The sequence below is a fragment of the Brassica napus genome, chromosome C7 (genome assembly GCF_020379485.1).
Source record: "Brassica napus cultivar Da-Ae chromosome C7, Da-Ae, whole genome shotgun sequence".
Classification (NCBI taxonomy): Eukaryota; Viridiplantae; Streptophyta; class Magnoliopsida; order Brassicales; family Brassicaceae; genus Brassica; species Brassica napus.
Window position 1 is genome coordinate 15502399 of NC_063450.1, and position 23801 is coordinate 15526199.

Consider the following 23801-nt stretch of genomic DNA (forward strand, 5'->3'; position numbering starts at 1 on the left):
ACTGGCGAAACCACACTCTTGCACAATAGATCTGGGGGTCACTAAGAGAAAGAGATTCAAACAATGTAGCTTAACTCCATAGAAACCTTGGCGAGATGGGTCTGCCTCGATGTCGGGTGTATAATCTGTGTCAAGACATGCGAGGGTTGGGAAGAGGCGGTGGCTGGGGTTGGTGACTCGAACCGGCGAGGAACAAGGACGAAACAAGAACTTGATATGTATTTTAAGTGAGTAGCAAATGATTTTGTCCATAATTATATATATATTATCTAATTTTGAGCGATAAGAATCATTAATATAAATATTTTGAATAAAATGAGAGAAATAAACTAGAAATATAGAGTTAAATATACTTATGTTTGGTTATCTTCGGATATCCATTTGGGTTCGGATATTACCCGTTCGGATTCAGATATTACCCGAACTGGTGAAATAAGTAATTTTTGTTGTTGTTCTAATTAGATGATTTTTAGACCGAGCTGGTGAATACATACAAGACAAACATTTATATTTCGAGTATGCACTTATATTCTATAACAACTTGATATATTAGATTTGAACATTAACATGTTAATATAGTTTGCTTGTGATTTTTTTCAAAATTTTGATTTTTAGATATGTATATGGAGTGGAACTTATTTTTTACAGATGTCCAATTTTTTAATTGACACTTATGTAATTCACTGAATTCATAAAAGAAGTTAAAAAAAAAAAGAAATTTAACTCATATCAATGAAACAAAGACGAGAACGAAAGCACAATTCTATAGAGGTAGAAAATGAAATCATTTATGGAGAGCCAATATTAAACAAATTAAGAGCAGAAAACCTTATCCTCTTTCGTCATTATACAGTCGATGTTGCCTATTTGATTTCAGTGATTTGTGTCAGCCGCAAAACTTAATTTCCTTTTGAGCATATGAAGTCTTAAAAGTAATTAAAATGAGATTTAATACGTTAACTTCTCAACAACGATAATATATTTAAGAGACCAAATTTGTATTCATCATTTTATAATCGATAAAAATTGTAGTGTTGCAAAATGTTAAAATCATTTCATAAACAAACATTATTATAAGAACTCATCCCGCGCATGCGTGCGGATTGTCATCTAGTTTATAATAAACCACTAATCTTAGAAAACCTAATCTAATTTAATATAGGAAAACCATTAAAACCGTAAAACAATAAAAGTAATAATTCTATTAATATATAATAATAATATTTCTCTAAATCAATCTCCATGAAAATTTTTGATTCGTTGACATCAATTTCGTTGGATCCTTTTCTTCAACACTTTGCCACTCTTTATCTGAGTTAGCAATTAGCGTTGTAATCACACTTTAAAACATTGAGATTACTGACTTGACCGAAAAGGTTCTTAGGAAGAAACAATGAGATAAACAAATATACACTATATGTAATCGTACAAAAGAGTTAACATAGCAACAACATATTAACGAAGAATTACAAAATCAGTTTTCACCTAATTACATATATGAATGATTAACATAATAAATGGATACCCCATCTTTATACACTTTCCATTATTTATCTTCTCTGTTCATCTCCACTTTACATTGTAACTGGCGATTCACAAGACTATTAGTCATTAGTAATCAGAGAAGCAATATCAAAACATCAATGGATGAAGAATCCTAAGTTAAATCGTACCCCATGGATGGTAAGATAGATACTTGGATTATAAATAGCTTACCTGCAGCACGAAGATTGAGATGTAATCAGTTCTTAATCTCTTTCTGACCGTAGAGAATCTAAACTACAATGTTTTCTAAAGTTTTACCACACCAAACCAGCAAAGCCTACACAACACCAAATGTCAATACCAGTGAATACTATCCTACTTGGATCAAATGAAGTTGTAAGATATAAGACTATTAGTGCACAGAGAGACGATACCAATACATCAATCCACGTAAGCAACAAGAAGCCTAAGCTAGTTAAAGATCATCATTACCATTGGCATAAGTAAAGCAAACTCAAGCCTCATCCGAGTGGAAAACGTCGCTAATGGATAGAGTGGAGCAGAAACTAACAAGCTTATGAAAGTTATTAACAGGAGAGGGCAAATTCGGCAGACTCCTCCACCTACACTTGCCATTCTCAACACCAATGTCACAAACACAAGCAGGATACTTCTTATGACCATCTTCGTTAAACACATATACAAGATTCCCAGAGCCAACGCATTTCAAAGTCCTGAACCTGTGACCATCATCCTCATCCTCACAATCAACCAACAAGCCAAACAACAAAGCCTCAGGCATAATCGCGATCTCGCTGAACTCCATGGAACCTTCCTCGACTCTCCAGAGGTTAAAGGAGAACCCCCGATCCGAATTACACATTCCGCCGAGGACAAGGGCGTCGTTACAGGAATTGAGGAAGGCGAAGAGGAGGCCGGGGGGTCTAAGCGTCTGAACGTCGCTCCACGTGTAAGTATCCAAGGAAAAGGAGGAGATGAAGCACGAGCTGACATCGAAGACGTAGAATCTGCTTTTGCAGAGGGCCGAGCTTAGGGTTTCGTGGGCGTTTGATCGGAAAGCTTCGGGGAGGGGAGGACAGAGCTCCCAGGAGTCCAGAGTGGAGTCGTAGATTTGAACGGGTGACCGATCGTCGATGTTCACTAACCCTCCGATGGATCCGACTCCGCCGACGAGAATGAGCTTGGAGGAGGCGGGGAAGACGCCGAGGAGGGGGTTGATTCTGGCGAAACGAACAGGGGAGGTGAGACGCCAGTTAGGTTTGAGGATGGGGGAGAAGGAGAATCTCGGAGCGGTGGAGAAGAGGAAGCGATCGGACCCGACGAGGTGGAGGGAAGGGAGGGAGGGGAAGGGGAGGCGGAGCCAGGAGTTGGAGAGGGGATCGAAGGCGAAGGATTGGTTGTGGAAGGAGGAGGTGTTGTGGATGCCGAAGAGGAAGAGCCATGGGGAAGAGGAGGAAGGAGGGAGGGAGGTGATGATTGAGCGCCAGAGCTTGGAGACGGTGGAGAAACGGACGAGGGATGGGATTGGGAGGAGGGACAGGATTGATTCTGTGACGTCCGTGTTTAGAGCGTTCAAGTTTGAGCATTCCGGATTGGTGTCTGACATTTTTTTAATTCTGTTTATCTCATTCCGTTGATTTCTCCTAGAAGAAAGAAGAAGAGACTTTGAGGGGTGATGAGTGAAAAGTGCAACGATGGAGAACGTGTGACCCGAAATTCCCCTGATTTTTGGAGATTATACAAAATTATATACTACTCCCTCCCTTCCCTAAAACTAAAATTTTCTAAAGTTTACACCTTTATTAAAAATATTATAAAAATTTACAATTTATTTTTCAATACACTTTCCAATAACTATCCACTAATAAAATTTAATCATTTCAAATTTCACAATTAATGTCTCTTAAATATATACAAAAATATCTTAAAAATAAGAAAAAATTTTATGTTTATGCTACCACTTTTCATCTTTACCACCACTAAAAGGATATTTTCAAAATTATATTCTTCATTAATTGGCAAAAGACTATTATACCCTTGTTATATATATATATATATATATATATAATAAATCATTATTTAAATAAATTTAAAAAAATAATAATAATAAATTTTTTTTATGTTTTCGAATTATACTTTTTCAAATTCTAACTTTTTTATAAAATTTTACTTTTTTGAATTTTTTTTTCGAAAACATTTTATATTTTTTTTTCAAAATTTCTTTTTGAAAATCGAAAATTATGTTTAAAACTACTTTTAAATTTTTTAAAATTTTTAAGTATTTATTTATATATTTATTAGAATCCTAAATTTCACGTTCCAAAAACCCTATCTCACCCCTCAATTCTAAACCTTAAAAGCCTATATTAGTTTACTCTAGGAGTATAAGTGTCTTTTACCCTTTATTAAAAGTGAGGGTAAAAGTGATTAGTGTAAACATGAAAAGTGGTATTATGAATGTGGTATTTGTGAGTTGCCTCAAAAAAAAAAAGAATGTGGTATTTGTGGCAATTTCTCTTAAAAATATAGAAAATCTATTTTTGTAGAATATAAGAATAAAATACATAAAATTTTACTTTCGAGAACGGAGGAAGTATTTATTTTCAAGGAAATGTAATAACAGTGGTATTGTTTTATTCAAGTAAACACACAATGTTTTCTTCTTTTGAAAAATAAATACATGATGTTTTTGAACTATTAACAAAAATGAAATGGGGCCATATATCATTATCAGGTAATTGAAAATGTATGTAGTCCTTAAATATAAAACATGACAAAACTTTAGTAAAATGCACTAAACCGGTCATAAATATTTATTTTTAATTAATATTTGTTTTTTGAACCAAAAAATAGGCACATTGTCCCGTTAGGCTAATCTTAAATTTGTACCATTTTCGCCTTTAAGAAAAAATAGGAACTGTGTTGTAAATACCTATACCAATGTAGAAGTATTTTTTCGGTTCTAAAAATGTTCAAACAAAATTATTAGATTTCGTTCTACGGAATGTAGAATGTACATTCTACAGAGCGAAAAATGAAATTAACGTTTTTCATTAGATCTACAAAGATTAGAATAAGAGATCTACAGAAATAACAATAATATAAAAATATTTGGAATACACATTATGCGCTTTGCATATCTTTCTAAAATATGTAGAACCCACAATCTACAAATTACTCAAAATTGAAAGTCTGTAGAAACTGATTTTAAACAGGTTAATTGTATTCTACGCATAGTAGAATGCAGATTATATGAATAACTATGAACAGTTCAAAAATATGAAAACTGCATTTATGAAAATATTTAGAAATAATATGTTACCATTTTTGAAAAAAATGGATTTTTGCACCAAAGAAAAACAAAATTGTTATTTGGGAATTTGCACACAAAAATTTGTCAAACGTTTAGATAATTTGGGAATTTTCCCCTTTTCTATTTAATTTCTTTATTTTTTTAACAAATATAATTAACTTAATTAATTTTAAAATTTTTTTAATTAAGTTAATTTAGGGATATAATAGGCAATTATGAAAGTATTAGCCTAAAGAGACAATTACACTTTGGTATTAGCCTAATAGGACAAAGTACCTATTTTTTTGTATAAAAACAATTTTCCCAATATTTTTTCGTTTGCCTGCAATGCACTAATGGACAAAAGTAACAATTTAATACTTTTGTATTAATTGTTTTGTAATACAATATTTATTGTATAAACTATTATAATGAAACTGAAAATTATAACTCCTTATTTTTTATAAAATTGCCAAGAGCATATGTTTGTGCTGTAGATGGTTCTAAGTTATCTCTTGTTCTTCAATTCGTAGGAGGTTTATATCTCCGTATCTTTTATTCCATCAGAGCGAAGTTAGCTTAGTTATATAGACTTAGGTACCGATTGGGGTTGAAACTTTGAGGACTTTAGAATGTTTAACAGTCATCAAAGCCTTTTTTTACTCAATAATGCTTTGATGGCTTTGTGTTTTTCTCGAGTCTCAAAAGTCACTTTCAGTTTTTTTTTTCATTTTTCTTCTTAAATTTTTGTTTTTGGTTAAAGCCTCATTTCCATCATTTTACTTTTTTTTCACATTAAAAGATTCACGGAAAAAATGCCAAAAATGACTCAAAACTTGATTTTGAATACAAAAGTGTACCCAAAATTCAATTAAATGCAAAAGTAACCTAAAAGACTAGTGAAATTAATGATCAAACAAAAACATGTATTGATTTTTACCATTCTAACCCTCCGCGTGAGAATACTTACAAAGAAGTCTTCTCTGAGAAGACTTCTTTGTAAGTATTCTCGTACAGTAGATTTTTAAAATAATTTAAAATTTTGATAAAAAAATATTTTGATAGGGAAAAAAGTGAAATCAAGTAATAATAAACATTTATAAATGATGTAAATCTAGTTTTACTAAAAAAAAATTATTTTTAACATAGATGAGTGAATGTATATTGAGTCATGATAGTCTTTGGTTTAGGATTTGATAACATATGTTGTAGTAGTGTTGGTATTTTTAGGGTAAGATTTTGAAATCTTATATATATATATATATTTTTTTTATTATGACCTATATGTGTTTACTGACTATGTAATAATTTGATTTAAACACTTTCTAAGTATATTTTAAGCTTAACGAAGTGTTTTTTGCTTAGATATTTGATTATAGGGTCTGGAAGACTTATAGATCTGACATATCCCATCTAAATTTTAATAGAATTTAGGGTTTCCACCTAAATTTTTAGAAGAATTTAGGTTTTCCACCTAAATCGAAGTCTTCCAAAAGTCTTATAGAGGAAGTCTTCTCATGTATTAGATGTTAAAAGTAATTAATAAATTTTAAAAATTATTTTGAAAGAGAAAAAAATCGAAATCATGTATTAATAAGAATTTATTAAATTTCGTTTTACTAAAAATAAATTATCTTTAACATAGATGAGTGAATGTAGTTTGAGTTATGATAGCCTTTGGTTTACGGTTTGTTAACATATGTTGTAGTAGTGTTGGTATTTTTAGGGTAAGATTTTGAAATCTTATATTTTTATTTTTATTTTTTTAATTTGGCATATACATATTTAGTGACTATCTAATAACTTGATTTAAACACTTTCTAAGTTTTTTTTTTAAGTTTGAGAAAGTGGGTTTTGCTTAGTTATATGATTATAGGGTCTGGAAGACGTCTGGAAGACTCTCAAAAGACTTCTTGTCAAATGGTTTAGAAGACTTCTTAGTGTAATTTATATTAGAAGACGAAAGATAGAAGACGAAAGTAAGAAGTCTTCTTAACCGAACCGGACCTTAATTTTACCTTCAATTTTAATATAATCGAAAATAAACCAATATATATTTAACCTAGGCTGATAATTTACGGACATCTAATAGTATTTTTTTTTTCACTTTTCGATGTTTCTAAGAAAAAAATTCAGTAAAAACGCGAAAACCCTAGATGTTTGCTCAGACAATTTCAATGGTGATTATAAAGGCGATTTCCGGCGAAACTCTTTTCCGTCCTTTTCGCCTCTGGTAATCTTGTATTTTCCGGTGAATCTTGTTTCTCCTTCGTCGCCGAAGTGTTTTTTAGTACATTAAACTAACCCGCTTGATTATGATTTCAGATCTGAAACCGTTTATGTTGTAGTCGAACTCCGCTTCCAGTAAGTTCTTTCTCTATGCTGTCGAATCATTTCAGAACTGAAATCGTTCGTTTCTCCGTCGTGACTTCTTCTTTCTTGTCGAGTTTCACTGATCTGTAACCAAAGCTGTCGTCGACGACCGTTCTCTGTTTTGGACCTCAACTTCTCCGCTTTCCAACTGTAAGTTCACCCATTTGTTACAAGGGTTTCTCTCGATTTTTTTTCTACCGGATTACTTCGGAAGACTCCGGAGATCTTACGGAAGACTTCCAAAGACTTCATGAAGACTTTCGAAAGACTATAAAGTCTTCCGTAAGTCTTCTGGAAGTCTTCCGAAAGTCTTCGGATGTTGGTTTGTTTGTCATTTGTGTTTGTGATTTTGGGTTTTCAATGTTTTGCAGGCTATAAAATGGAATTACCAGAACTTCCGAAGAGGATGTTCACCTTACGGGAAGAGCCCATTCCATCGAAAAGCATTGTGTATCATACCAATGACCCAAAGTTGCTTCCTGCTGTAAATGCCGCTCTACATGATGATGAATGGGAGGAGCTGAAGAATTCAAGGTTGGGAGTGTTCATCAAGTTTTGGGAGATGAAATTTGGATGGGCGTCAATGCTGGTTCATTATATGCTCTGTTTCCAGCTCGATATCAAGAAGAAGTATGAGCTATGGTGTCTTATTGGTCCAGAACCGTTGAGGTTTTCCCTGATTGAGTTCGAGCACCTCACTGGTCTAAACTGCGAGTATACTGAGAACCTGGACAATCCGGATGTAGAGGTGACAGATGAGTTGGCTCGCTTCTGGGAGTTGATGGGTGTGGATATTGATGCTGGTCCAAGTTCTCAACAAATAATAGTAGCATGTCGGAGATGTGGAGAGTGGTCTCGGGTTGACCACATGCGGCTTGGATACCTAGCCATTTACACATGATTCATTGAAGGAAAATAGTACTTAAGCGCTACACGGGCTAGCCCTGCAAGGCTAGTGATGGATCTTGAAGAATTTGAGACGTACCCATGGGGGAGACTGGCTTTTAAGTTCCTGATGGACTCTGTAAAATGCAAAGATTTGACAAAAACTTATACCGTATATGGGTTTATTCAAGTTCTGCAAGTTTGGGTCTACTTCGCTCTGCCCGAATTTGCTGCAAGCTTTGGAAAGCCTATCTGAAACAAGCCGAGTCCCCTTTTGCTGGCTTACAAGGGACATAAAGGAGAAAAATTTGTCAAAGAGGCTATCACCACACAAGTAAATATCTGATTATTTCCAATAATGTAGTTGATTTTTACTTACTTGATATATAACTTGATATTTACTTACTGCAGACTCGCGTGTTAAAGTATGTGGCGAAGGAGATTGGTGAAATGTTCCCTAAATGGGAGAATGAAAACATTGATGTGACGGTTGAAAAGTTGGTGAATTTCATGGTTGCTTCTAAAGGTTCCTGGAAGTGGACCCAAGAGTGCTGGGAAGTCGAAGGGACTAAGCCGTGGACCAATCTTTTCTATGTGAAGCAAGAACCTTCTCAGCGGAGTGGGAAGGAAGGAAGAAGAGCTTGGTCGAGAGCTCGTACAGAGGCTTTTACGGAGGATCCTTTAGAGCCTACTTCAGAGCCTCCTAGAGAGTCTTCTGCTTCTTGGAATGGGCTTAAGAGAAAAGAGGTTGAACAAATGTTCAAGGATATGACGAAAGTAATGGCTGATGGGTTTGGGCAGTGCGTAAAGGAGATGAAGCTTCTTGCGGATAGGATGGAAGTTGTGGAGAAGAAGGTGGGAATCAACCACAAAGGCACCGACTCTAATGAACGTCAGATCATAGTTTCAGACCCGACTAAGCATGTGCACGAACCAAGGGTTAGTACCAAACCCTCTCCCAAAATGAAAGTGCAGAGAAATACTAGGCAAAATAGTAGGAAGTTGAAGTGAAAGTTGTAGCTCCCTTCTGTTAGAACTCTCGAATTGTGGTTGGTTGTATGGATTTTGTTTCATGTGATTTGGTTTGATGTGATTTTGTTATGCTCAACAATGATCTTGACATTACTATTGTAATCAAAATTGCAGAGTGAAAGTGTGAATCGGGAGAAAGAAGGAAGTCTGAACAATGTACATGATGATGACAAATTACCATCTTGTGCAGCTGCAACTAGCATAACACCTCCATACTTCCTGCTTAGGTGAGTCTCATCCACTACGATAACTTTTATCTGATACTGAAAACCAGCAATAGAAGCTCCAAATGTTAGAAATATATACTTAAATCTATCCTTATCATCAAGTTCTATACTAGTGATAGAACCCGGATTTGGTAACTTTATTTTCTCCAAATATGAAGGCAGCCTCTCATATCCATCTTCTGCTGTTTCTCTTACCAATTCTTGTGCATATAACAATGCTCTGTATGAAGTGGTGTAATCTAACTTCATGCCAAACATATTCTTCATTGCATCTTGGATATGCTTCAGACTTAACCCATCAATGATTCCAACATGATCTATGAAAAGCTTCCAACATATTTTAGAGTACAATGTTTCCTTTGTGCCAGTCGGATAGACACAAAACATGTATGAGTTCTCAGATACTTGGTTACCCAAAACGTGTTTGTTCCATGTTTCACACTCGCTCTAACCTTCCATCCGCACCCAGCAACACGACATCTTGCCATAAGTAGAGTTTTAGTTGCATTGTATATTTTGAAGGAGAATTTTCGCTTCACTGTTGACAACCGCAGCTCTAAAACCAGTGCATCTCTACTAACAAAACTTTGATTGACATAGATATTGTCGGAAAATGTCCCATTCGAGCTTCCTCCTTCACTACCATATGTCTCTGTGAAACCCTCAAAACAAATATCATCTGCCTCTTCCTCATCCTCATCCTCATCCTCATCTTTAACTTTGCCATACACACTGTAATCCACAAACTCATTATCTACTTCAGCAGCATCGGAGAAATTAGCATCCTCCTCCCCTTCATTTTTAACTTCATCAACATCTTCGTAATCTTCTTCTACTTCCTCTTCATCTGAAACTTCCTCTTCATCTGAAACTTCATCAAGATCTTCACCATCTTGGTTTCCATCAATGTCGGCATCACCAACAATCTTGCCTCGGCTTGATACACAAAGACGTACAGCATGGGATTTACTTATCTCGATCAAGTTCCGAACTTGTCTATCACGTGTAACATGAATAGGAGGAGTATCAGGAGCCATCTGTTGCATTATTTCGTCTGGTAACAAGTAAGTTAAATCCATAACCTCTATGTTCATGTCTAGGTTGTAATCTTCTTGAGCCATTTCAACAAGTTCGGCATGTGTAGAACCATCACTTAAAAAGAACGTTCTTGCTCCCTTCATATTATCCATCACAAAATCCCAAGAATTATCTCTGAAAAACCATTCTCCATATACTGCAGGTAACTGGCGAATCATCTACAAAAAAAAAATTAGATTAAAACACATTAGGAAACATAGAACATCAGATTAATAAAAAAAAATCGCATAAGACTTCATAAGATGGAAGACTTCTTAAAAACATTATTAAACATCAATGTTTGTAACCTCATAATTATCACCAATAAAGTTATGAATTATATTCAGGAGTCCCAATATTGACTAATAAACATGAATTAAAAAGAAAATATTAAAAATTCATTTTAAGTTAGTTAGGAGAAAATTGAAGTTTAATAAATATTTACATAGAAGACTTCTTAAGAAGTCTTCTGTGGAAGACGTCTTTAGGAAGTTTTCCATTTTGGTCATTTCTGCAATTGCAAATTTACGAATGAAGACTTCTAAAGAAGTCTACTCTACAGAAGACATCTTGAGAAGTCTTCCTTTGCAAATATTGGCTTACTTTTGAATTTGAAGTTTTTCAAAAATCCCAGAGAAGATTTCTCGGGAAGTCTTCTCGGATAAACATGTTAGTTTTGCAATTGACCGAAGTTTGTCAGAAATTTGACTTTTTATAGAAGACTTCCCTGATAAACAGGTTAGTTTTGCAATTGACCGAAGTTTGTCAGAAATTTGACTTTTTATACTATAGGGAGACTTTTATATAAGTCTTCTTAAAGTCTTCCTGAAGTCTTTTCAGTGTCACACGAAGTCTATTGTGTTACTTTTGCAATTGACTATATTTGACTTTTCTAGAGAAGACTTCTCTCCCAGCCAAATGTTTGACCAAAACCCGGAATAAAATTTGAGAAGACTTCCAAAGAAGTCTTCTGACAGAAGACGTTTTAGAAAGTCTTTTCATTAATATTAAATGTTTTACTATTATTTTTCAATTGTAAAAGTAACCCACGCAGACTTCTTTCGACAGCGAGAAGACTTCGGGAAGACTTTCAGAAGACTTATTTAAAAGTTTTCTCCAGGAAGACTTCCCGAGAAGTTTTCTCTGGAATTTTCGAAAAGTTTTTGTTAACAAAGGAAAATTAAAAGATTGTTAAAAACACACAAAAGGTCAATTGCAAAACTAACCTAAGCATTGACCAGAAGACTTCTATAAAAGTCTTCTCGACGAAGAAGTCTTCTTCTTCTGTTAAAACACACACAAAAGGTCAATTGCAAAACTAACCTAAGCATTGACCAGAAGACTTCTATAGAAGTCTTCTCGACGAAGAAGTCTTCTCGACGAAGAAGACTTCTAGAGAAAACTTCTTCGTGAACAGATGTGAAAAAATAATTATTGCATACCTTCAAGTCGTGAGATGAATTGCGTGGTTTCTCCAATCACCCAGAATTTCACCACAATAGCTACCAACTCGTTAATGACCAAGAATCATGACCTTTGATGTCTCTATGAACCTTGCACAATTTGAAATCAAAATTTTCAAATTTTTTGATGAATTTGGAGAGATAGTGAAAGAGATGTGATTTGTGTGCATAAGAAATGAGACAGAATGAGAAAAGTTTGAAACTTTAGTGCATTAACACCTTCAAAATGGTTGTTCATGGTGGTTTGTGTATTGATGACAATGACAATATTGTAAATATTTGGTGAAGATGAGGATGATAAAGTAAAAGACACATTTCACAAAAAAAAAATTAATGGCATTTTCGTGAATAAATTGAACTTCTAAGATGAATAAGTCAAGAAAAAGTTTCAAAAAAAACATAGGTTCTTTTTGTGTTTGACCACAAATTTTAGGTCATTTTTGAAAAAAAACCCAAGATTCATTGCTTTTTATTTTTGAAAATGATTATTATTATTTTTCCTCCCCCAAACTATTTCAAACTTATTTTTCTTATAGTAAATTAATTTCATTAAATAAAATTTTGACTAATTAACGTATAATATTTTTTTCTTATTCTTTTGAAATCCATTTTATAATGCTTTATAATTCCATATATCAACGAAAAAGGTTTAGTTGTTTAATAATTATATTTAAAATAGTAGTTATATATTTTCTTTATTTATATAAATTTTTTATTTGTGATATAATCCTAGTATCTATGTGTTTTTAATAGTAGTTAAAAAATTCCTATAGTTTCTAAAGCTATAGTTATTAAAACCATATTTCCTAAAGCGAAAGCATAAAGCGAAAATCCGTAACAATCAGACCCTTAGCTTTGTTACAATTAACACTTTTAATCATATTGTATTATCCACGTCATGCATATTGTATCAAAAGATTCAAAACTGATAATAGTTACCAATACTGATACTAGAATTTAAAAACAATTAATTACTTTCTCATGTCGAGGCATCACATAGACCGATCATCTATTATGAATTATATAAAATAAAACTGAAGTTTCAGAAAAATAATAATTATAAATTAATCGCGAATGGTCCGGAGACGACGGAATTAATTGGTTGTACTCGCCATCGTCGCCATCGTCGCCATCCACATCTATCTCATAATTCTAACACCACAACTGCAGAATCAAAAATACATAAAGAGACATTAGAACAATAAACCCAGTAACAAAAAGCATATATTTTTATATAGCAACTTTTATTTGAAAATATTCAATATTAGCGGCCAGATTTTGGAGTTAGTTTTCGTATTTTAAAACTAAATATATATATATTTTTTATCAAAAAAAAATATTTTTAAAGAAAGTTTTTGGTATTTTAAAGAGAAATACCCTAGGATAGCAATAAAAAAGTTTTTTTCACAAATATAGACTCTAAAGATCAAAATGACCAAAATATTTCATTGAAGAGGTAAATATACATTTACACCCTTAGGGTTAACTAATCCAAACCTTAAGGTATAAAATTAAGAAGTGGAGATTTAGGATTGAGGTTTAAAATTTTATAAAATAAAAAATAAATATTAAAAATTTGAAAATAGAAATTTTAAAAATAGTTTCAAAAAGTATTTTCGAATTACAAAAAGAAAATTTGAAAAAAAAAATTCGAAAAAAAAAATTTAAATATATAAGAAATTTCGAATTTGAAAACATATAATCTAAAACTATTATAAAAATAAAAAAAATTATTTTTTATTTTTATTTTTTTATATATTTGGGGTATTAGTGTCAATTTACCTATTAAATGAAATATTTTGGTCATTTTCCTCCTGGTCTATTTTTGTGACCAAAACTTGAAAATTGTCTATTTACGAGAATTGCCCTATTTTAAATCTTTAGCAAAAAAAAAAAAAGAAATAAGAAAATTCCAAAATATTTATTTTTTATGTCAATGGTCTTACATTCAGAATCAGTGGTGATCCAGTTGCCTTTCCTGGATCGACATTGATAAGGTGGCTTAGGACCCAAGGAATCGAAGTTTGCTGGTGCAGAAACAATGGAGATGTGATCAGAGGAAGAGAATGTTGTGCAACTCTCACAACTCTCCCATCTCAAACTTATACTTGCACTGCTCATTCTTTTTGATTCTTTATTCGCCTCTCTCATTGTCTTCAACTTTCTTCCGTTTCTTAACCCCATTATCTGCAAAACTATGCTTCATCAAGAACAGAAGTTACTAATCAATTTGAGTTCTTGTGAGATTGATATTCATACCTTAGGGGTAAAGAATTTGGCAGCCTTGTCGGATTTGGCTGCTGCAGCCCATTTAATAAGCTCCTTCATCCTTGAAAGCGTGGCCTTAGTTTTAGCTTTGGTCTGCTCGCTGTTCACCTTCTCTTTTTTGCTTTCTTCATGTTTCTCCGGTTCAACGGCTTTGATAGCCTTTTTCGGATCAAACCTTGTCAGTGGCACTTCTTTTTCTTCTCCTACTTGTGCCTTCAATTTCGCCATGGCACGAAGCAAATGTTCTCTCTTCAAGCTGCCAAGTCTTCTTAAATTCAGTGTGCTATAGAAACAAGCGTCAGCTACATCCTTTTGACACCATAACCATATTCTTCTGTAATTCCTCCGGTTTTTATGTTTAGACCCTCTTGTTGATGACTTTCTTGTTCTGCGATCTGCGCAACCTCAATCACATCAATTACATGTTAACTTGCAAAGCACAATAATGAAACATATCCAAGCCAATCTTGTAACCTTCAAGATCTTCTATACATTGTGATCTAATTTCGAAGGATCAAGAAATGTTTCGTCACTTACTTGTTAGAGTTGTAGCGGCTTCATGAGCAGTACCATTGGATGAAAATGACTCTGATTTGCCTATTTCCTTTCCTAACTTGAAGAGCCATTGAAAGACCTGGTCAAAACTCAAAAGTTTAGACGCTTATAGATACAGTGATTTGTGTTATGGACACATGTGAACGATACATAACGCATGTGACTATGACAAACCTCCATGTTCTGGCTGAAGATGCTGTTTGTACAATATAGTATAGAGCTTTTGTGATTATTCGCGTTTGAATAATGCTGGTGGGTCAAATACAGATCTGTCCCCCAAATGTGTTAAACAGATTCTCCCTCACATATGATTAGAGACCTTGGAACAGAAGATGAAGACAAGACCTAGATGACTTGGAAAACAAAAAAGATATAAGTGTTGACTAATTTGTTTGACTCAAATCTAATTTGGGGTGTATAAGCAAACACAACATGGGATTGTATCAAAGTGGGGTTTTTATACATGTACATGCATAGTTCTTGTGGCTGTGGATTTTCGCTACTATATGTCGTAAAGGATGTCACTTAGTTTTAATGCTTTGTTGCCATTATTCGTTGCCACACACTTGCAAGTCATGTCATTAAATTTCATGGTGTATCTCAACTAAATTTTCTGGAAGTTCGAATATTCTAGACCGTTCAAAGCATGAGTACATGTGTATGTAAGTTTACCTTTCTACTTGTTGTTACTGGCGTTACATATTCAATAGTGAAGAATGTATATTATGATTCAAGGTTGTTTGATGATCATGAATAAACCTTACTTGTAAATTTTAATTCCTAAACACATACTTTAATTAGTCACTACAAGAAATCGATCAAATAGCCATAGAATTTTTCATAGCTGAAGAGGATAATCTATAGCTAAATGTAGCATGCGACAGATACGGACGAAAAATCGTGGCATCAGCACCAACACTATACCTCCGACCCGTTGCTATGTTGTAGCTTGCGCACAATGGATGTGCGAGAGCACCGACCGTAGTTATTAGCTATAAAGTAGCTACGATCTGTTGCACGTAGACAATGCTTCTAGCAATAGATTTAGCGTAGCTAAATAGCTACAAAGCTTAGCTACGACTTTTCTTTAGCAAAGGTATAGCAAATGCAGCTGCGAATTTGGCTACAAGTGTTTTGTATCTAAAATTAGGCATGGGCATATTTCCCGGATCCGAAGATCTGAACCGGTATCGATCTGAAGATCCGAACCGGTATCGATCCGAAAAATCGGGTTTCGGATCGGATTGGGATATAAAGAAATATCTGATTGGATAAGATTTTAAATTAAATCGGGTACCGGATCGGATTCGGGTTATATCCGGGATCCATACGGGTATCCGATTAGACCCGACTAAAGCATAGTAAAGGTAACTAATAACTACTACTAACCCTAGTTTCGTTTGTTATGGTGTGTTATGTAACTTATGTTATTGTCATCTTGTGTAAGTTTATTTTGTTATCGTATATTTTGAGTATCCTAGGTTCTATTGGATTAAATTTTTCGTTGATACACTAGCAAATAACCTAACTGAACCAAATCTGTTAAATTTTTGGTTATTTCGGTTATTTTGGTTCTATTGGATTATATGTATTGGTGATATACTAAAAACCAAACCAAATCCGTTACATTTTTTATTACTTCGGATGTAACCTGATCCGAACTGGATTCGACCGAACCGTGTCTGAACCGGAATTTTAAAATACCCGATTGATACCATTCTCACTAAACCCAAAATATCCAAAATCTGAAAAATCCGACCCGGATTCGAACCGGTAACCCGAATGCCCAGACCTATCTAAAATATTTGGATTCAGATTTTCAGTAGCCAATTTTGTGGTTATTAGTAATGGAATTATAATCCTTACATAAAATTAGTAACGCCACCTCGGTAATAGCTCAGAGCTGACGGGATACAATCATAAAAGCATGTCCATCACAAAATAACCTAAACCAAGAAATAAGAATTAACAACATTAACAAGTTAAGAACTTGGCCCAAAATGACCGGAACGCTGTCTGCTTAATCAAGAATTATTAAAATATATAAGCATATTAAATTGTGAAAGCTATAGGAGAATATGCAAGAGTCACATGGAACATTTTGAGTACGAAGTTATTACTAATGAATCCATTAAAATGACAAATATGTAGAAATAAGAAAAATTTACGTTATAACTTCTAAGACACATTCTCACTTTCAATTAACAAAAAAAAGTATTCTCCTCATTCTTCTTTGTTTCGTAATTAAACCAAACTGTCCAGTTACACAGACAAGTAAAATATAAAATATATAGTGTCTTCTTCTCCGGCTGGCTGTTTATCTCACCTCTTCCATGAGGGATTCCGTCGCTTTCTCTTCTTTCGATTGATGTTCTCTCCGTTTGGTCTCTCTGATGCAATTGTTTGTAGATCTGGGAGTTCGTTGTTCCGTGTTGAAGTTAGCAACAGTGATTTCTTCTCTGGTGTGTAGTGGTCGGTTTTCGTTCTCGTTCGGTAGTCTCCCTTTCCTCACTCAATCTGTTCTCCTCTCGCTCAAGGACGGTGGCTGAGTTCAGGTCTTATGTATATCATATGTGCTATATATTTTTAAATATTAAAAAAGAATGGTAAGATGATTGAAAATATTAGAATCTTGTCTACGAAAACACATCCACAAATCTTAATCCACGAAACTTCGTCCACGAAACTTTGTAAGATTTGGAATTTTTTCCAAAATTAGATGTGGAGACAAACATGTACATATGAACATATCCACATAATTTACTACTCTATTCTCGGATACTACTATTTTTGTTCTTTGATATAAATTGTCCTCAACTCATTCATTCGAAACCACCGTCTACAACTCATTCGTTCAAATTTCACCGTCCACAACATATCGTCCACGCTACTTTGTCCACTTAATTAAATTTTAATTATTCTAAAATATAAAATATCAAAATAAATATATACATATGGATCTCAAAATATAGAGGAAAAGAATAATTTATTATATATATATATATATATATATATATATATATATCAGCTTATATATCGTAGTATCAGATAATAACAAATAAAATCCGCTGGAAACAAAAAAAATAAAAAAGAGAACCTTTAAATCGTTAGAGACTAAAAAAGAATAATTGAAAAAAAAACTATTTTCAAATCTCTTAGAAAAAAACAAGTACATCTCATATAAGCCAATAGATCTGCTTTTTTTTTCTAAATCGACGTTCCTCAGCAGAGCACAATTTTCATGACACCTACCATATAAATCTACTAACTAAACAATTCTAACGAAATACAAACTAAACAACTAACTACTTTTACACTTCAATGACCGTGAGAATGACACTTTAGACACACATAGAAGGCATTTTCGTCTCATTCACACTTCGGTTTCGTAAAAAGGAGGTGGAAAGTGTCCCTTGAGCACAAAGTGACTGATATTGTTAAAAAGATAGAAAAGTGCCTCGTAATGTAATTTACTCTAGAAATAAAGTAACTCAGAAAGTAAAAAGCATAAAAGATAAATTACAACAAAATAATCCACGAAACAGAAATATGATGAGTATTATCTAAAACAGACACTTTTAAATACCATATTCAAGTAGAATAATTTTAAGAGAGATCCAATATTATACAATTATTTTGTTTCTCTGCTTAAGAGCTCAACTTCTAAATTCCAGCCTCCTACTCTTATTTTGGTTGAAGATTTAAAGATTATCGCATATTGAAATCAAGTCCACTGATAGATACACAAATCCACTCTTAGTCTTCAATACTTGCAGATGTTCCGATGAAAACTATGTTTCTTTGTTTTAGAGCTCCGCTCAAATATAGGAGATTGGAAATCCTTCTGAACGTGTTTTTCTTGTGCCATTTGATCTCATACCTGATGAAAATATTGATGCGGCAAGTTCGAGTTCTAGGACTTTATCCATGCTCGATTTCATGGGGATGTTCCTCCTATGGGTCGGATAATTGGTATGGCTAACGCAGTGTGGGGTAAATCAGGTAGATTTTTTGTAACGCCCCGACCGTCCATGGCTAATGGGCCACCCACACTCAATCGGCCCGTGGGCTCCATCCCATATGACGGGCTGTGCGTTAATTTTCCAAGGCCCAAAAGTCTTGTTTACTGACCCTGCAATCATCATATGACATTTCTCCGTTCTTTTGGCCTCACTCACACGGTATCGCGAATCACTTCCTGATAGCTCATTCATCCTTCCACTACTCCAGCTCAAACACGTTTAACTCTGGAGTTCTAAACGGATGTGTGACGGAAAAGGTAAGTCAACTTTGGTGACATACGTAACCAAATCAATCATCTAAGCATTTCAATATATCACAACTCAGAATGTTACAATTCACCCCCTCTCAAAGAACGCAACGTCCTCGTTGAGCCCCACGATAGGTCTCAAGACACCTCACGGGTCAGAACCAAGATGGCTAACCATCTCAGATACCACTTGTAACGCCCCGACCGCCCACAGCTAATGGGCCACGCACGCCCGCTAGCTCACTCGGCCCGTGGGCCTCATCCCATCTGACGGGTGGTGTGTTAATTTTCCAAGGCCCGAAAGTCTTGTTTACTGACCATGCAATCACCACATGACCTTTCCCCATGCTTTTGGCCTCACTTCCCGATAGGTCACCCATCTTTCTACTAATCCAGCTCAAGCACGCTTAACTGTGGAGTTCTAAACGGATGTGTGACGAAAAAAGTAAGTCAACTTTGGTAACACAGGTACACAAATCAATCATCTTAAGCCTTTCAATATCATAACTCGGGATGTTACATTTTTGTCCACAACATTGGCCATGGATGTTTCCTTTTCCGAGTTACGAATGCTAGAACAAGAGAGACTTTTCTCTCTGACACTAGCTGGAATATTGCAGGCTCACCAATGTGTGGGTTCCATGATCTTCTGGTTTCTCACCGGATGAAGCCCTACTTACTAGTGTTGTCGTCCAGTGGAGATGCAAAATGTTCTTTATCTACTTTCCAACAACGGAGGCTTGATTAGAAACAAAGAAAAAATATAAATTTCAAGAGGCAAAGATGTATATCAAAGTTGATCTCCCTAAAAGACTTACTCATACGGTTGCTTTGGTTTCTCCAATGATAGAGAGGTTCTTATAGAGGTTTCATACCCATGGTTCCTTGTTAAATGTGAGTCATTCTTGAAGTACGACCACAAAAGGAGGAATGTTGGGCGGGTATTCTAAAGGATCTCTTGAGAAAAGCTTTGCTAGGGAATTTATTACGGAAACATCTAGGAAACGTTTTAAGTTCATAAAAGGAAGATCAAGAGGTTTCCGAGGCAGAGAGAGTTATAACCACAACAACTCAGTACTTGAAGAAGAGGCATTAGGTGGAGTGAAAGACGTTCAGGTCTATGAAAAAGCTGTACTAGGCTAGTTGATGTGCTAGAGATAAATTATATCACGGAACAGAGGCAGACCCACCGCGAACAAAGGGGAGTCAGCTGCCACAGGTTAAAAATATATTTTATCAAGTTTGTTATTTGGTGTGAAAATCTCGTAGCTCATTGGTCTGTCTCTTCCCCATCTGACCCATTTTTAATTGTTCAACCTGAGTTCGAATCTTTCTTTTGCACCTCTTTTTAAAATTTTCTCTTTATTTTAATTTAAAGCTGGGCCAAGCCCAATTAATGACACCTCTAAAATATAATCATGGTTTTTATTTCAAAAAGATCATATTTTATATTTCCAATGTAATTTTTATCAACTAATAATGATAAATTGTGAAGTTCAAAAATATTAATTGCATTTATTAAAATCTTATTGATTTAAAAATATAGAAAATATAAAATTACAAAAAACTACACATTTATAACTAAGTTTTAATATGTTTTATTAAAAAGTGTGAAAATTCTAAAACATGAATCTTTTAGGAACGGATGGAGTATATAATTATTTCACACGGTTGAAACCGTAACCCACTAGTTTTAGTTGAGCTGCTTTATTTTTTATTTATTTTTTGGGTGGCTTGGAGGTTTCAATATTTTTGTAAATTTATGATTGGCTTTGTTTTTTTACAAAAATAAAATAAAAATTGTTGTGTGGGGTGGTACGTATTGATATAAATTCCATTGCCGGCACAAAATCTGCGAGATCGAACGTGCTATGGTTCATACCCGCATGTCATATTTACGTGTGACGTGCCCATATCTCAACCTGTGAGGTACATCACGTCATCAACTTCAAGTACAGCACCCCAGTTTGGTCCCAAGTTCCAGTTATGATAACTGAACTGAGTCGGCCCAAACGTGTCCGAAATGTGTTCCTTTTTTTTCGAGAAAGGTTAGAAATGTGTTCTTTACGTCAATCGGTCAATGTAAAAGAAAAAAACTCCAAATTTATTTTAAATAAATAGCACTAATATAGTATCACTACTATATAAAAAGAGCTATTTTTTGAGCTTCTAAAGGGTGCCACATGGGCAGAAATATTTCCCACCAATCAATCTGCCATGTCACTACGGGCCGGGTCACAAACCAATTTCAAGTTCCGGTCCAAACTTGTCCCATTCCTGCCCAACCTCAGATGCTTCTTATTATATGTGGGACCCACTATGTACTTACTAACTTAAAAAATTGTATGAGGTTGTTTCTGGGCCATAAGTTTGATTTACAATGGTAATCCTTAGCCCATTAAAAAGACACTCAAGGCATCGTCCGCTCTGATCTAGGGTTTCCAAAACTAATTTTCCGCCCCCCCCCCCCCCCCCCCCCCTTACTTTAAGATACGTTAATCGGTATTCATGGCAGTCTTAATTTTCTACACCCCTTCCATCTTCCTTATGATACCCTTAATGACTCCCCTGTTTCAAAACATCAGCCATAGCCCTCTCTATATAAAGTCGATCCTCGAGACCGGGATTAAACATCGCAACTCCAATCCCTGCTTTCGTCATCCGAAGTGGCTTATATTATAGACGTGAAAATGTCTTCCTTTGCTGTTTTTGGTGCTCAATCAGCCGGTCCCCACGCTACTTTCTACGATCTCCGCCTTTGTCGGTCTACTCAAGTCGTTGTCGGCCGTCTCTTATGCTTTTGGGATTCCGGCAATATCAATAAGAATGGCGAGTTCATGGGTAGCACCATACTCTTCCTAGATGAAAAGATGAACATGTATGTACATCTACTCTTTTAGATTAATGATTTACCTAGGAGTTTCTTGATCTGGAGTGTAAAATTATAATTACCAAAAACCCTTATGTCAGTTTGTGAGATTTGAACGCAGCTGATGTAACTTTGTCTAGAATATATATTTATGCTAAATCTGCTGCTCAAAGGTATAGTCATTTCAATATGTATCACTCATTTGTAACCTAAACTAAAACATACTTGCTCTTTTCATGGTAACTATATCTGAACTCCACTCCGGCCACCAAGTTCTACTTTGACACCACAATCCCCGCCATTGAAGCATTCACAGAGAGGTCCGTCTAGAGAGCTTTGGAAAAAAAAAATTTAAAATGCTTCCTTTAACATTTACCCCTTATTATGTATTTATCTTCTATAATGCTTTTTGTTACACAATTGTTCACCAACTAGCTTGGGAGGTGCAGCAGGAGAGGTTTTTACACGGGTAGAAACCATGGGAGGTATTAGAAAGAAAGAACTTGTGACAATTGGTGATATTCATACCTACCTGTCCAACTCCAACGCCCAGGTTAGTATAGCTATTTAATTTCATTTTTGTAAAATCACATTCTCAATGTGTTATTAAATTTATTCTTCTAATGCTACGTCTATTTTTGCTGTAAAGAGCCAGGAAGCTGATTTCCTCTACAAAGCTAGGATTGTCGGCATCCTCCAACAGAATGGTTGGGCTCATGTCTCTTGCACCGGTTGCAGCAAGAAGCTGGACAAATATGGCACCTCATGTGTTTCACTCATGTCCATGTCCAAAAGTAAGAAATAGAAATACTCGACCATGTCCAAAAGTAAACTCAAGATTGTAAATGATCATAACACCTTAATGCTACTTTATGCAGATTCCGTGTAGAGCTCGCCGTTGAAGATGGCAAAGACAATGCAAACGTTTGTGGTCTTTGATACCGAGATGTCTAAACTCACCAAAACGGAAGCAGCAACACTAGCTCTTGAGGAGGTTTGGGCTCTACGATAAAAAGCCATTCATATACGGTTTTCAAATTTTGATTACAACTCTATCCAACGCACTGATCTTTAGCCAAAAACAGATTAACAGCGTTGGAGGTCCAGAGCTACCTTGATGCCTTGAAGAACTAGCTGGGAATCAATATGTTTTCCACATACGTGTCACTCCCTTCAACTTCACCTCCAACCACCGTACCTTCACTGTGTCTTGCTTGACCCTCTGACCGAGGTTGTTTCCTCTTACTTATATATTTAATTTAATAACGTTAAGACGCAAAACTGAAACGTTTATTTGTCTTAAAGAGACCCGAGGCTGAAAGGGCTCCAGGGGGAGATGTCCACACATGACAAGCACCGTCATCTGCTACCGACACTGGTGGTCTTTCCGGCAAGGCGAAGGAAGTTGATGACACGAATCTACCTTCTGAGAAAAAGAAGAATCGGAAGCTGACCCCGTGAGTGATTGGTGCAACTCCACAAAACCGTCAACCCACTTAGCTTTCCTGCATTTTCAATTTACTAAATTGCTATGTATTTCGGATTTCTGAGTTTTCGTTTTCTTTTCAATTATCTGCAAACTATCATTCACTGGTTTAACATGTACTTTTTAATTAAATTATGGGGAACGTTGGCGAGTATTATCTTATTTGCTGTCCATTTACGTGCCCTTCGTTTATCCCATGCATACAAATCCATATGTAACTTTAAAAAAGCACTGGTGGGGTCAGTTACAAATGTGACTAGATTAAAACAAAACTATGCAAATGGTTTAGTAAAAATAATGGTTCCAAACGCACACTTTAGTTGGAGTCACAACTAAATATGTACTACGATTTAGGATTCCCTTCATGGAATCAATATATAAACGGAAAGATTCTGAAGCTGTATAAAATTTCTTAATCCTTATACGTGGTCTAAGTAAATGAGTAGTATTAGCAAATAAATGCATCTAATTTGGATATATTGATCTATCTAATGCTAA

At 34.9% G+C, this 23801-nt stretch overlaps 2 protein-coding genes and 1 long non-coding RNA gene across 4 annotated transcripts; 1 reads left to right on the forward strand and 2 right to left on the reverse strand.

Annotated features, from left to right (window-relative positions):
* Positions 1-1394: 1394 nt before the first annotated feature.
* LOC106439123 (F-box/kelch-repeat protein At3g24760) lies at positions 1395-3238 on the reverse strand. Of its 2 annotated transcripts, XR_001287494.3 has the most exons (3): positions 1978-3237; positions 1674-1716; positions 1395-1585 (listed from the first exon to the last, which is right to left on the reverse strand). XR_001287494.3 is itself a non-coding variant. In XM_022705154.1 (2 exons), the coding sequence occupies exon 1, from the start codon at positions 3110-3112 to the stop codon at positions 2000-2002; it is 1113 nt and encodes a 370-aa protein (XP_022560875.1). In that variant the 5' UTR covers positions 3113-3238; the 3' UTR covers positions 1395-1716; positions 1978-1999. The 2 variants fall into 2 exon arrangements, 1 of the variants encoding a protein (XP_022560875.1); XM_022705154.1 differs by having other exon boundaries at positions 1395-1716; positions 1978-3238.
* Positions 3239-12806: 9568 nt separating this feature from the next.
* LOC106443947 lies at positions 12807-15858 on the reverse strand. The gene is made up of 5 exons (XM_013885491.3): positions 14853-15858; positions 14661-14757; positions 14115-14518; positions 13802-14042; positions 12807-13019 (listed from the first exon to the last, which is right to left on the reverse strand). The coding sequence occupies exons 1-5, from the start codon at positions 14856-14858 to the stop codon at positions 13000-13002; spliced, it is 768 nt and encodes a 255-aa protein (XP_013740945.1). The 5' UTR covers positions 14859-15858; the 3' UTR covers positions 12807-12999.
* Positions 15859-16616: 758 nt separating this feature from the next.
* LOC106443948 lies at positions 16617-23457 on the forward strand. Its single transcript, XR_002656561.2, has 6 exons — positions 16617-22137; positions 22253-22370; positions 22467-22611; positions 22696-22811; positions 22903-23048; positions 23123-23457. It is a non-coding gene; the product is annotated as an uncharacterized LOC106443948 (long non-coding RNA).
* The last annotated feature ends 344 nt before the right edge of the window (positions 23458-23801 follow it).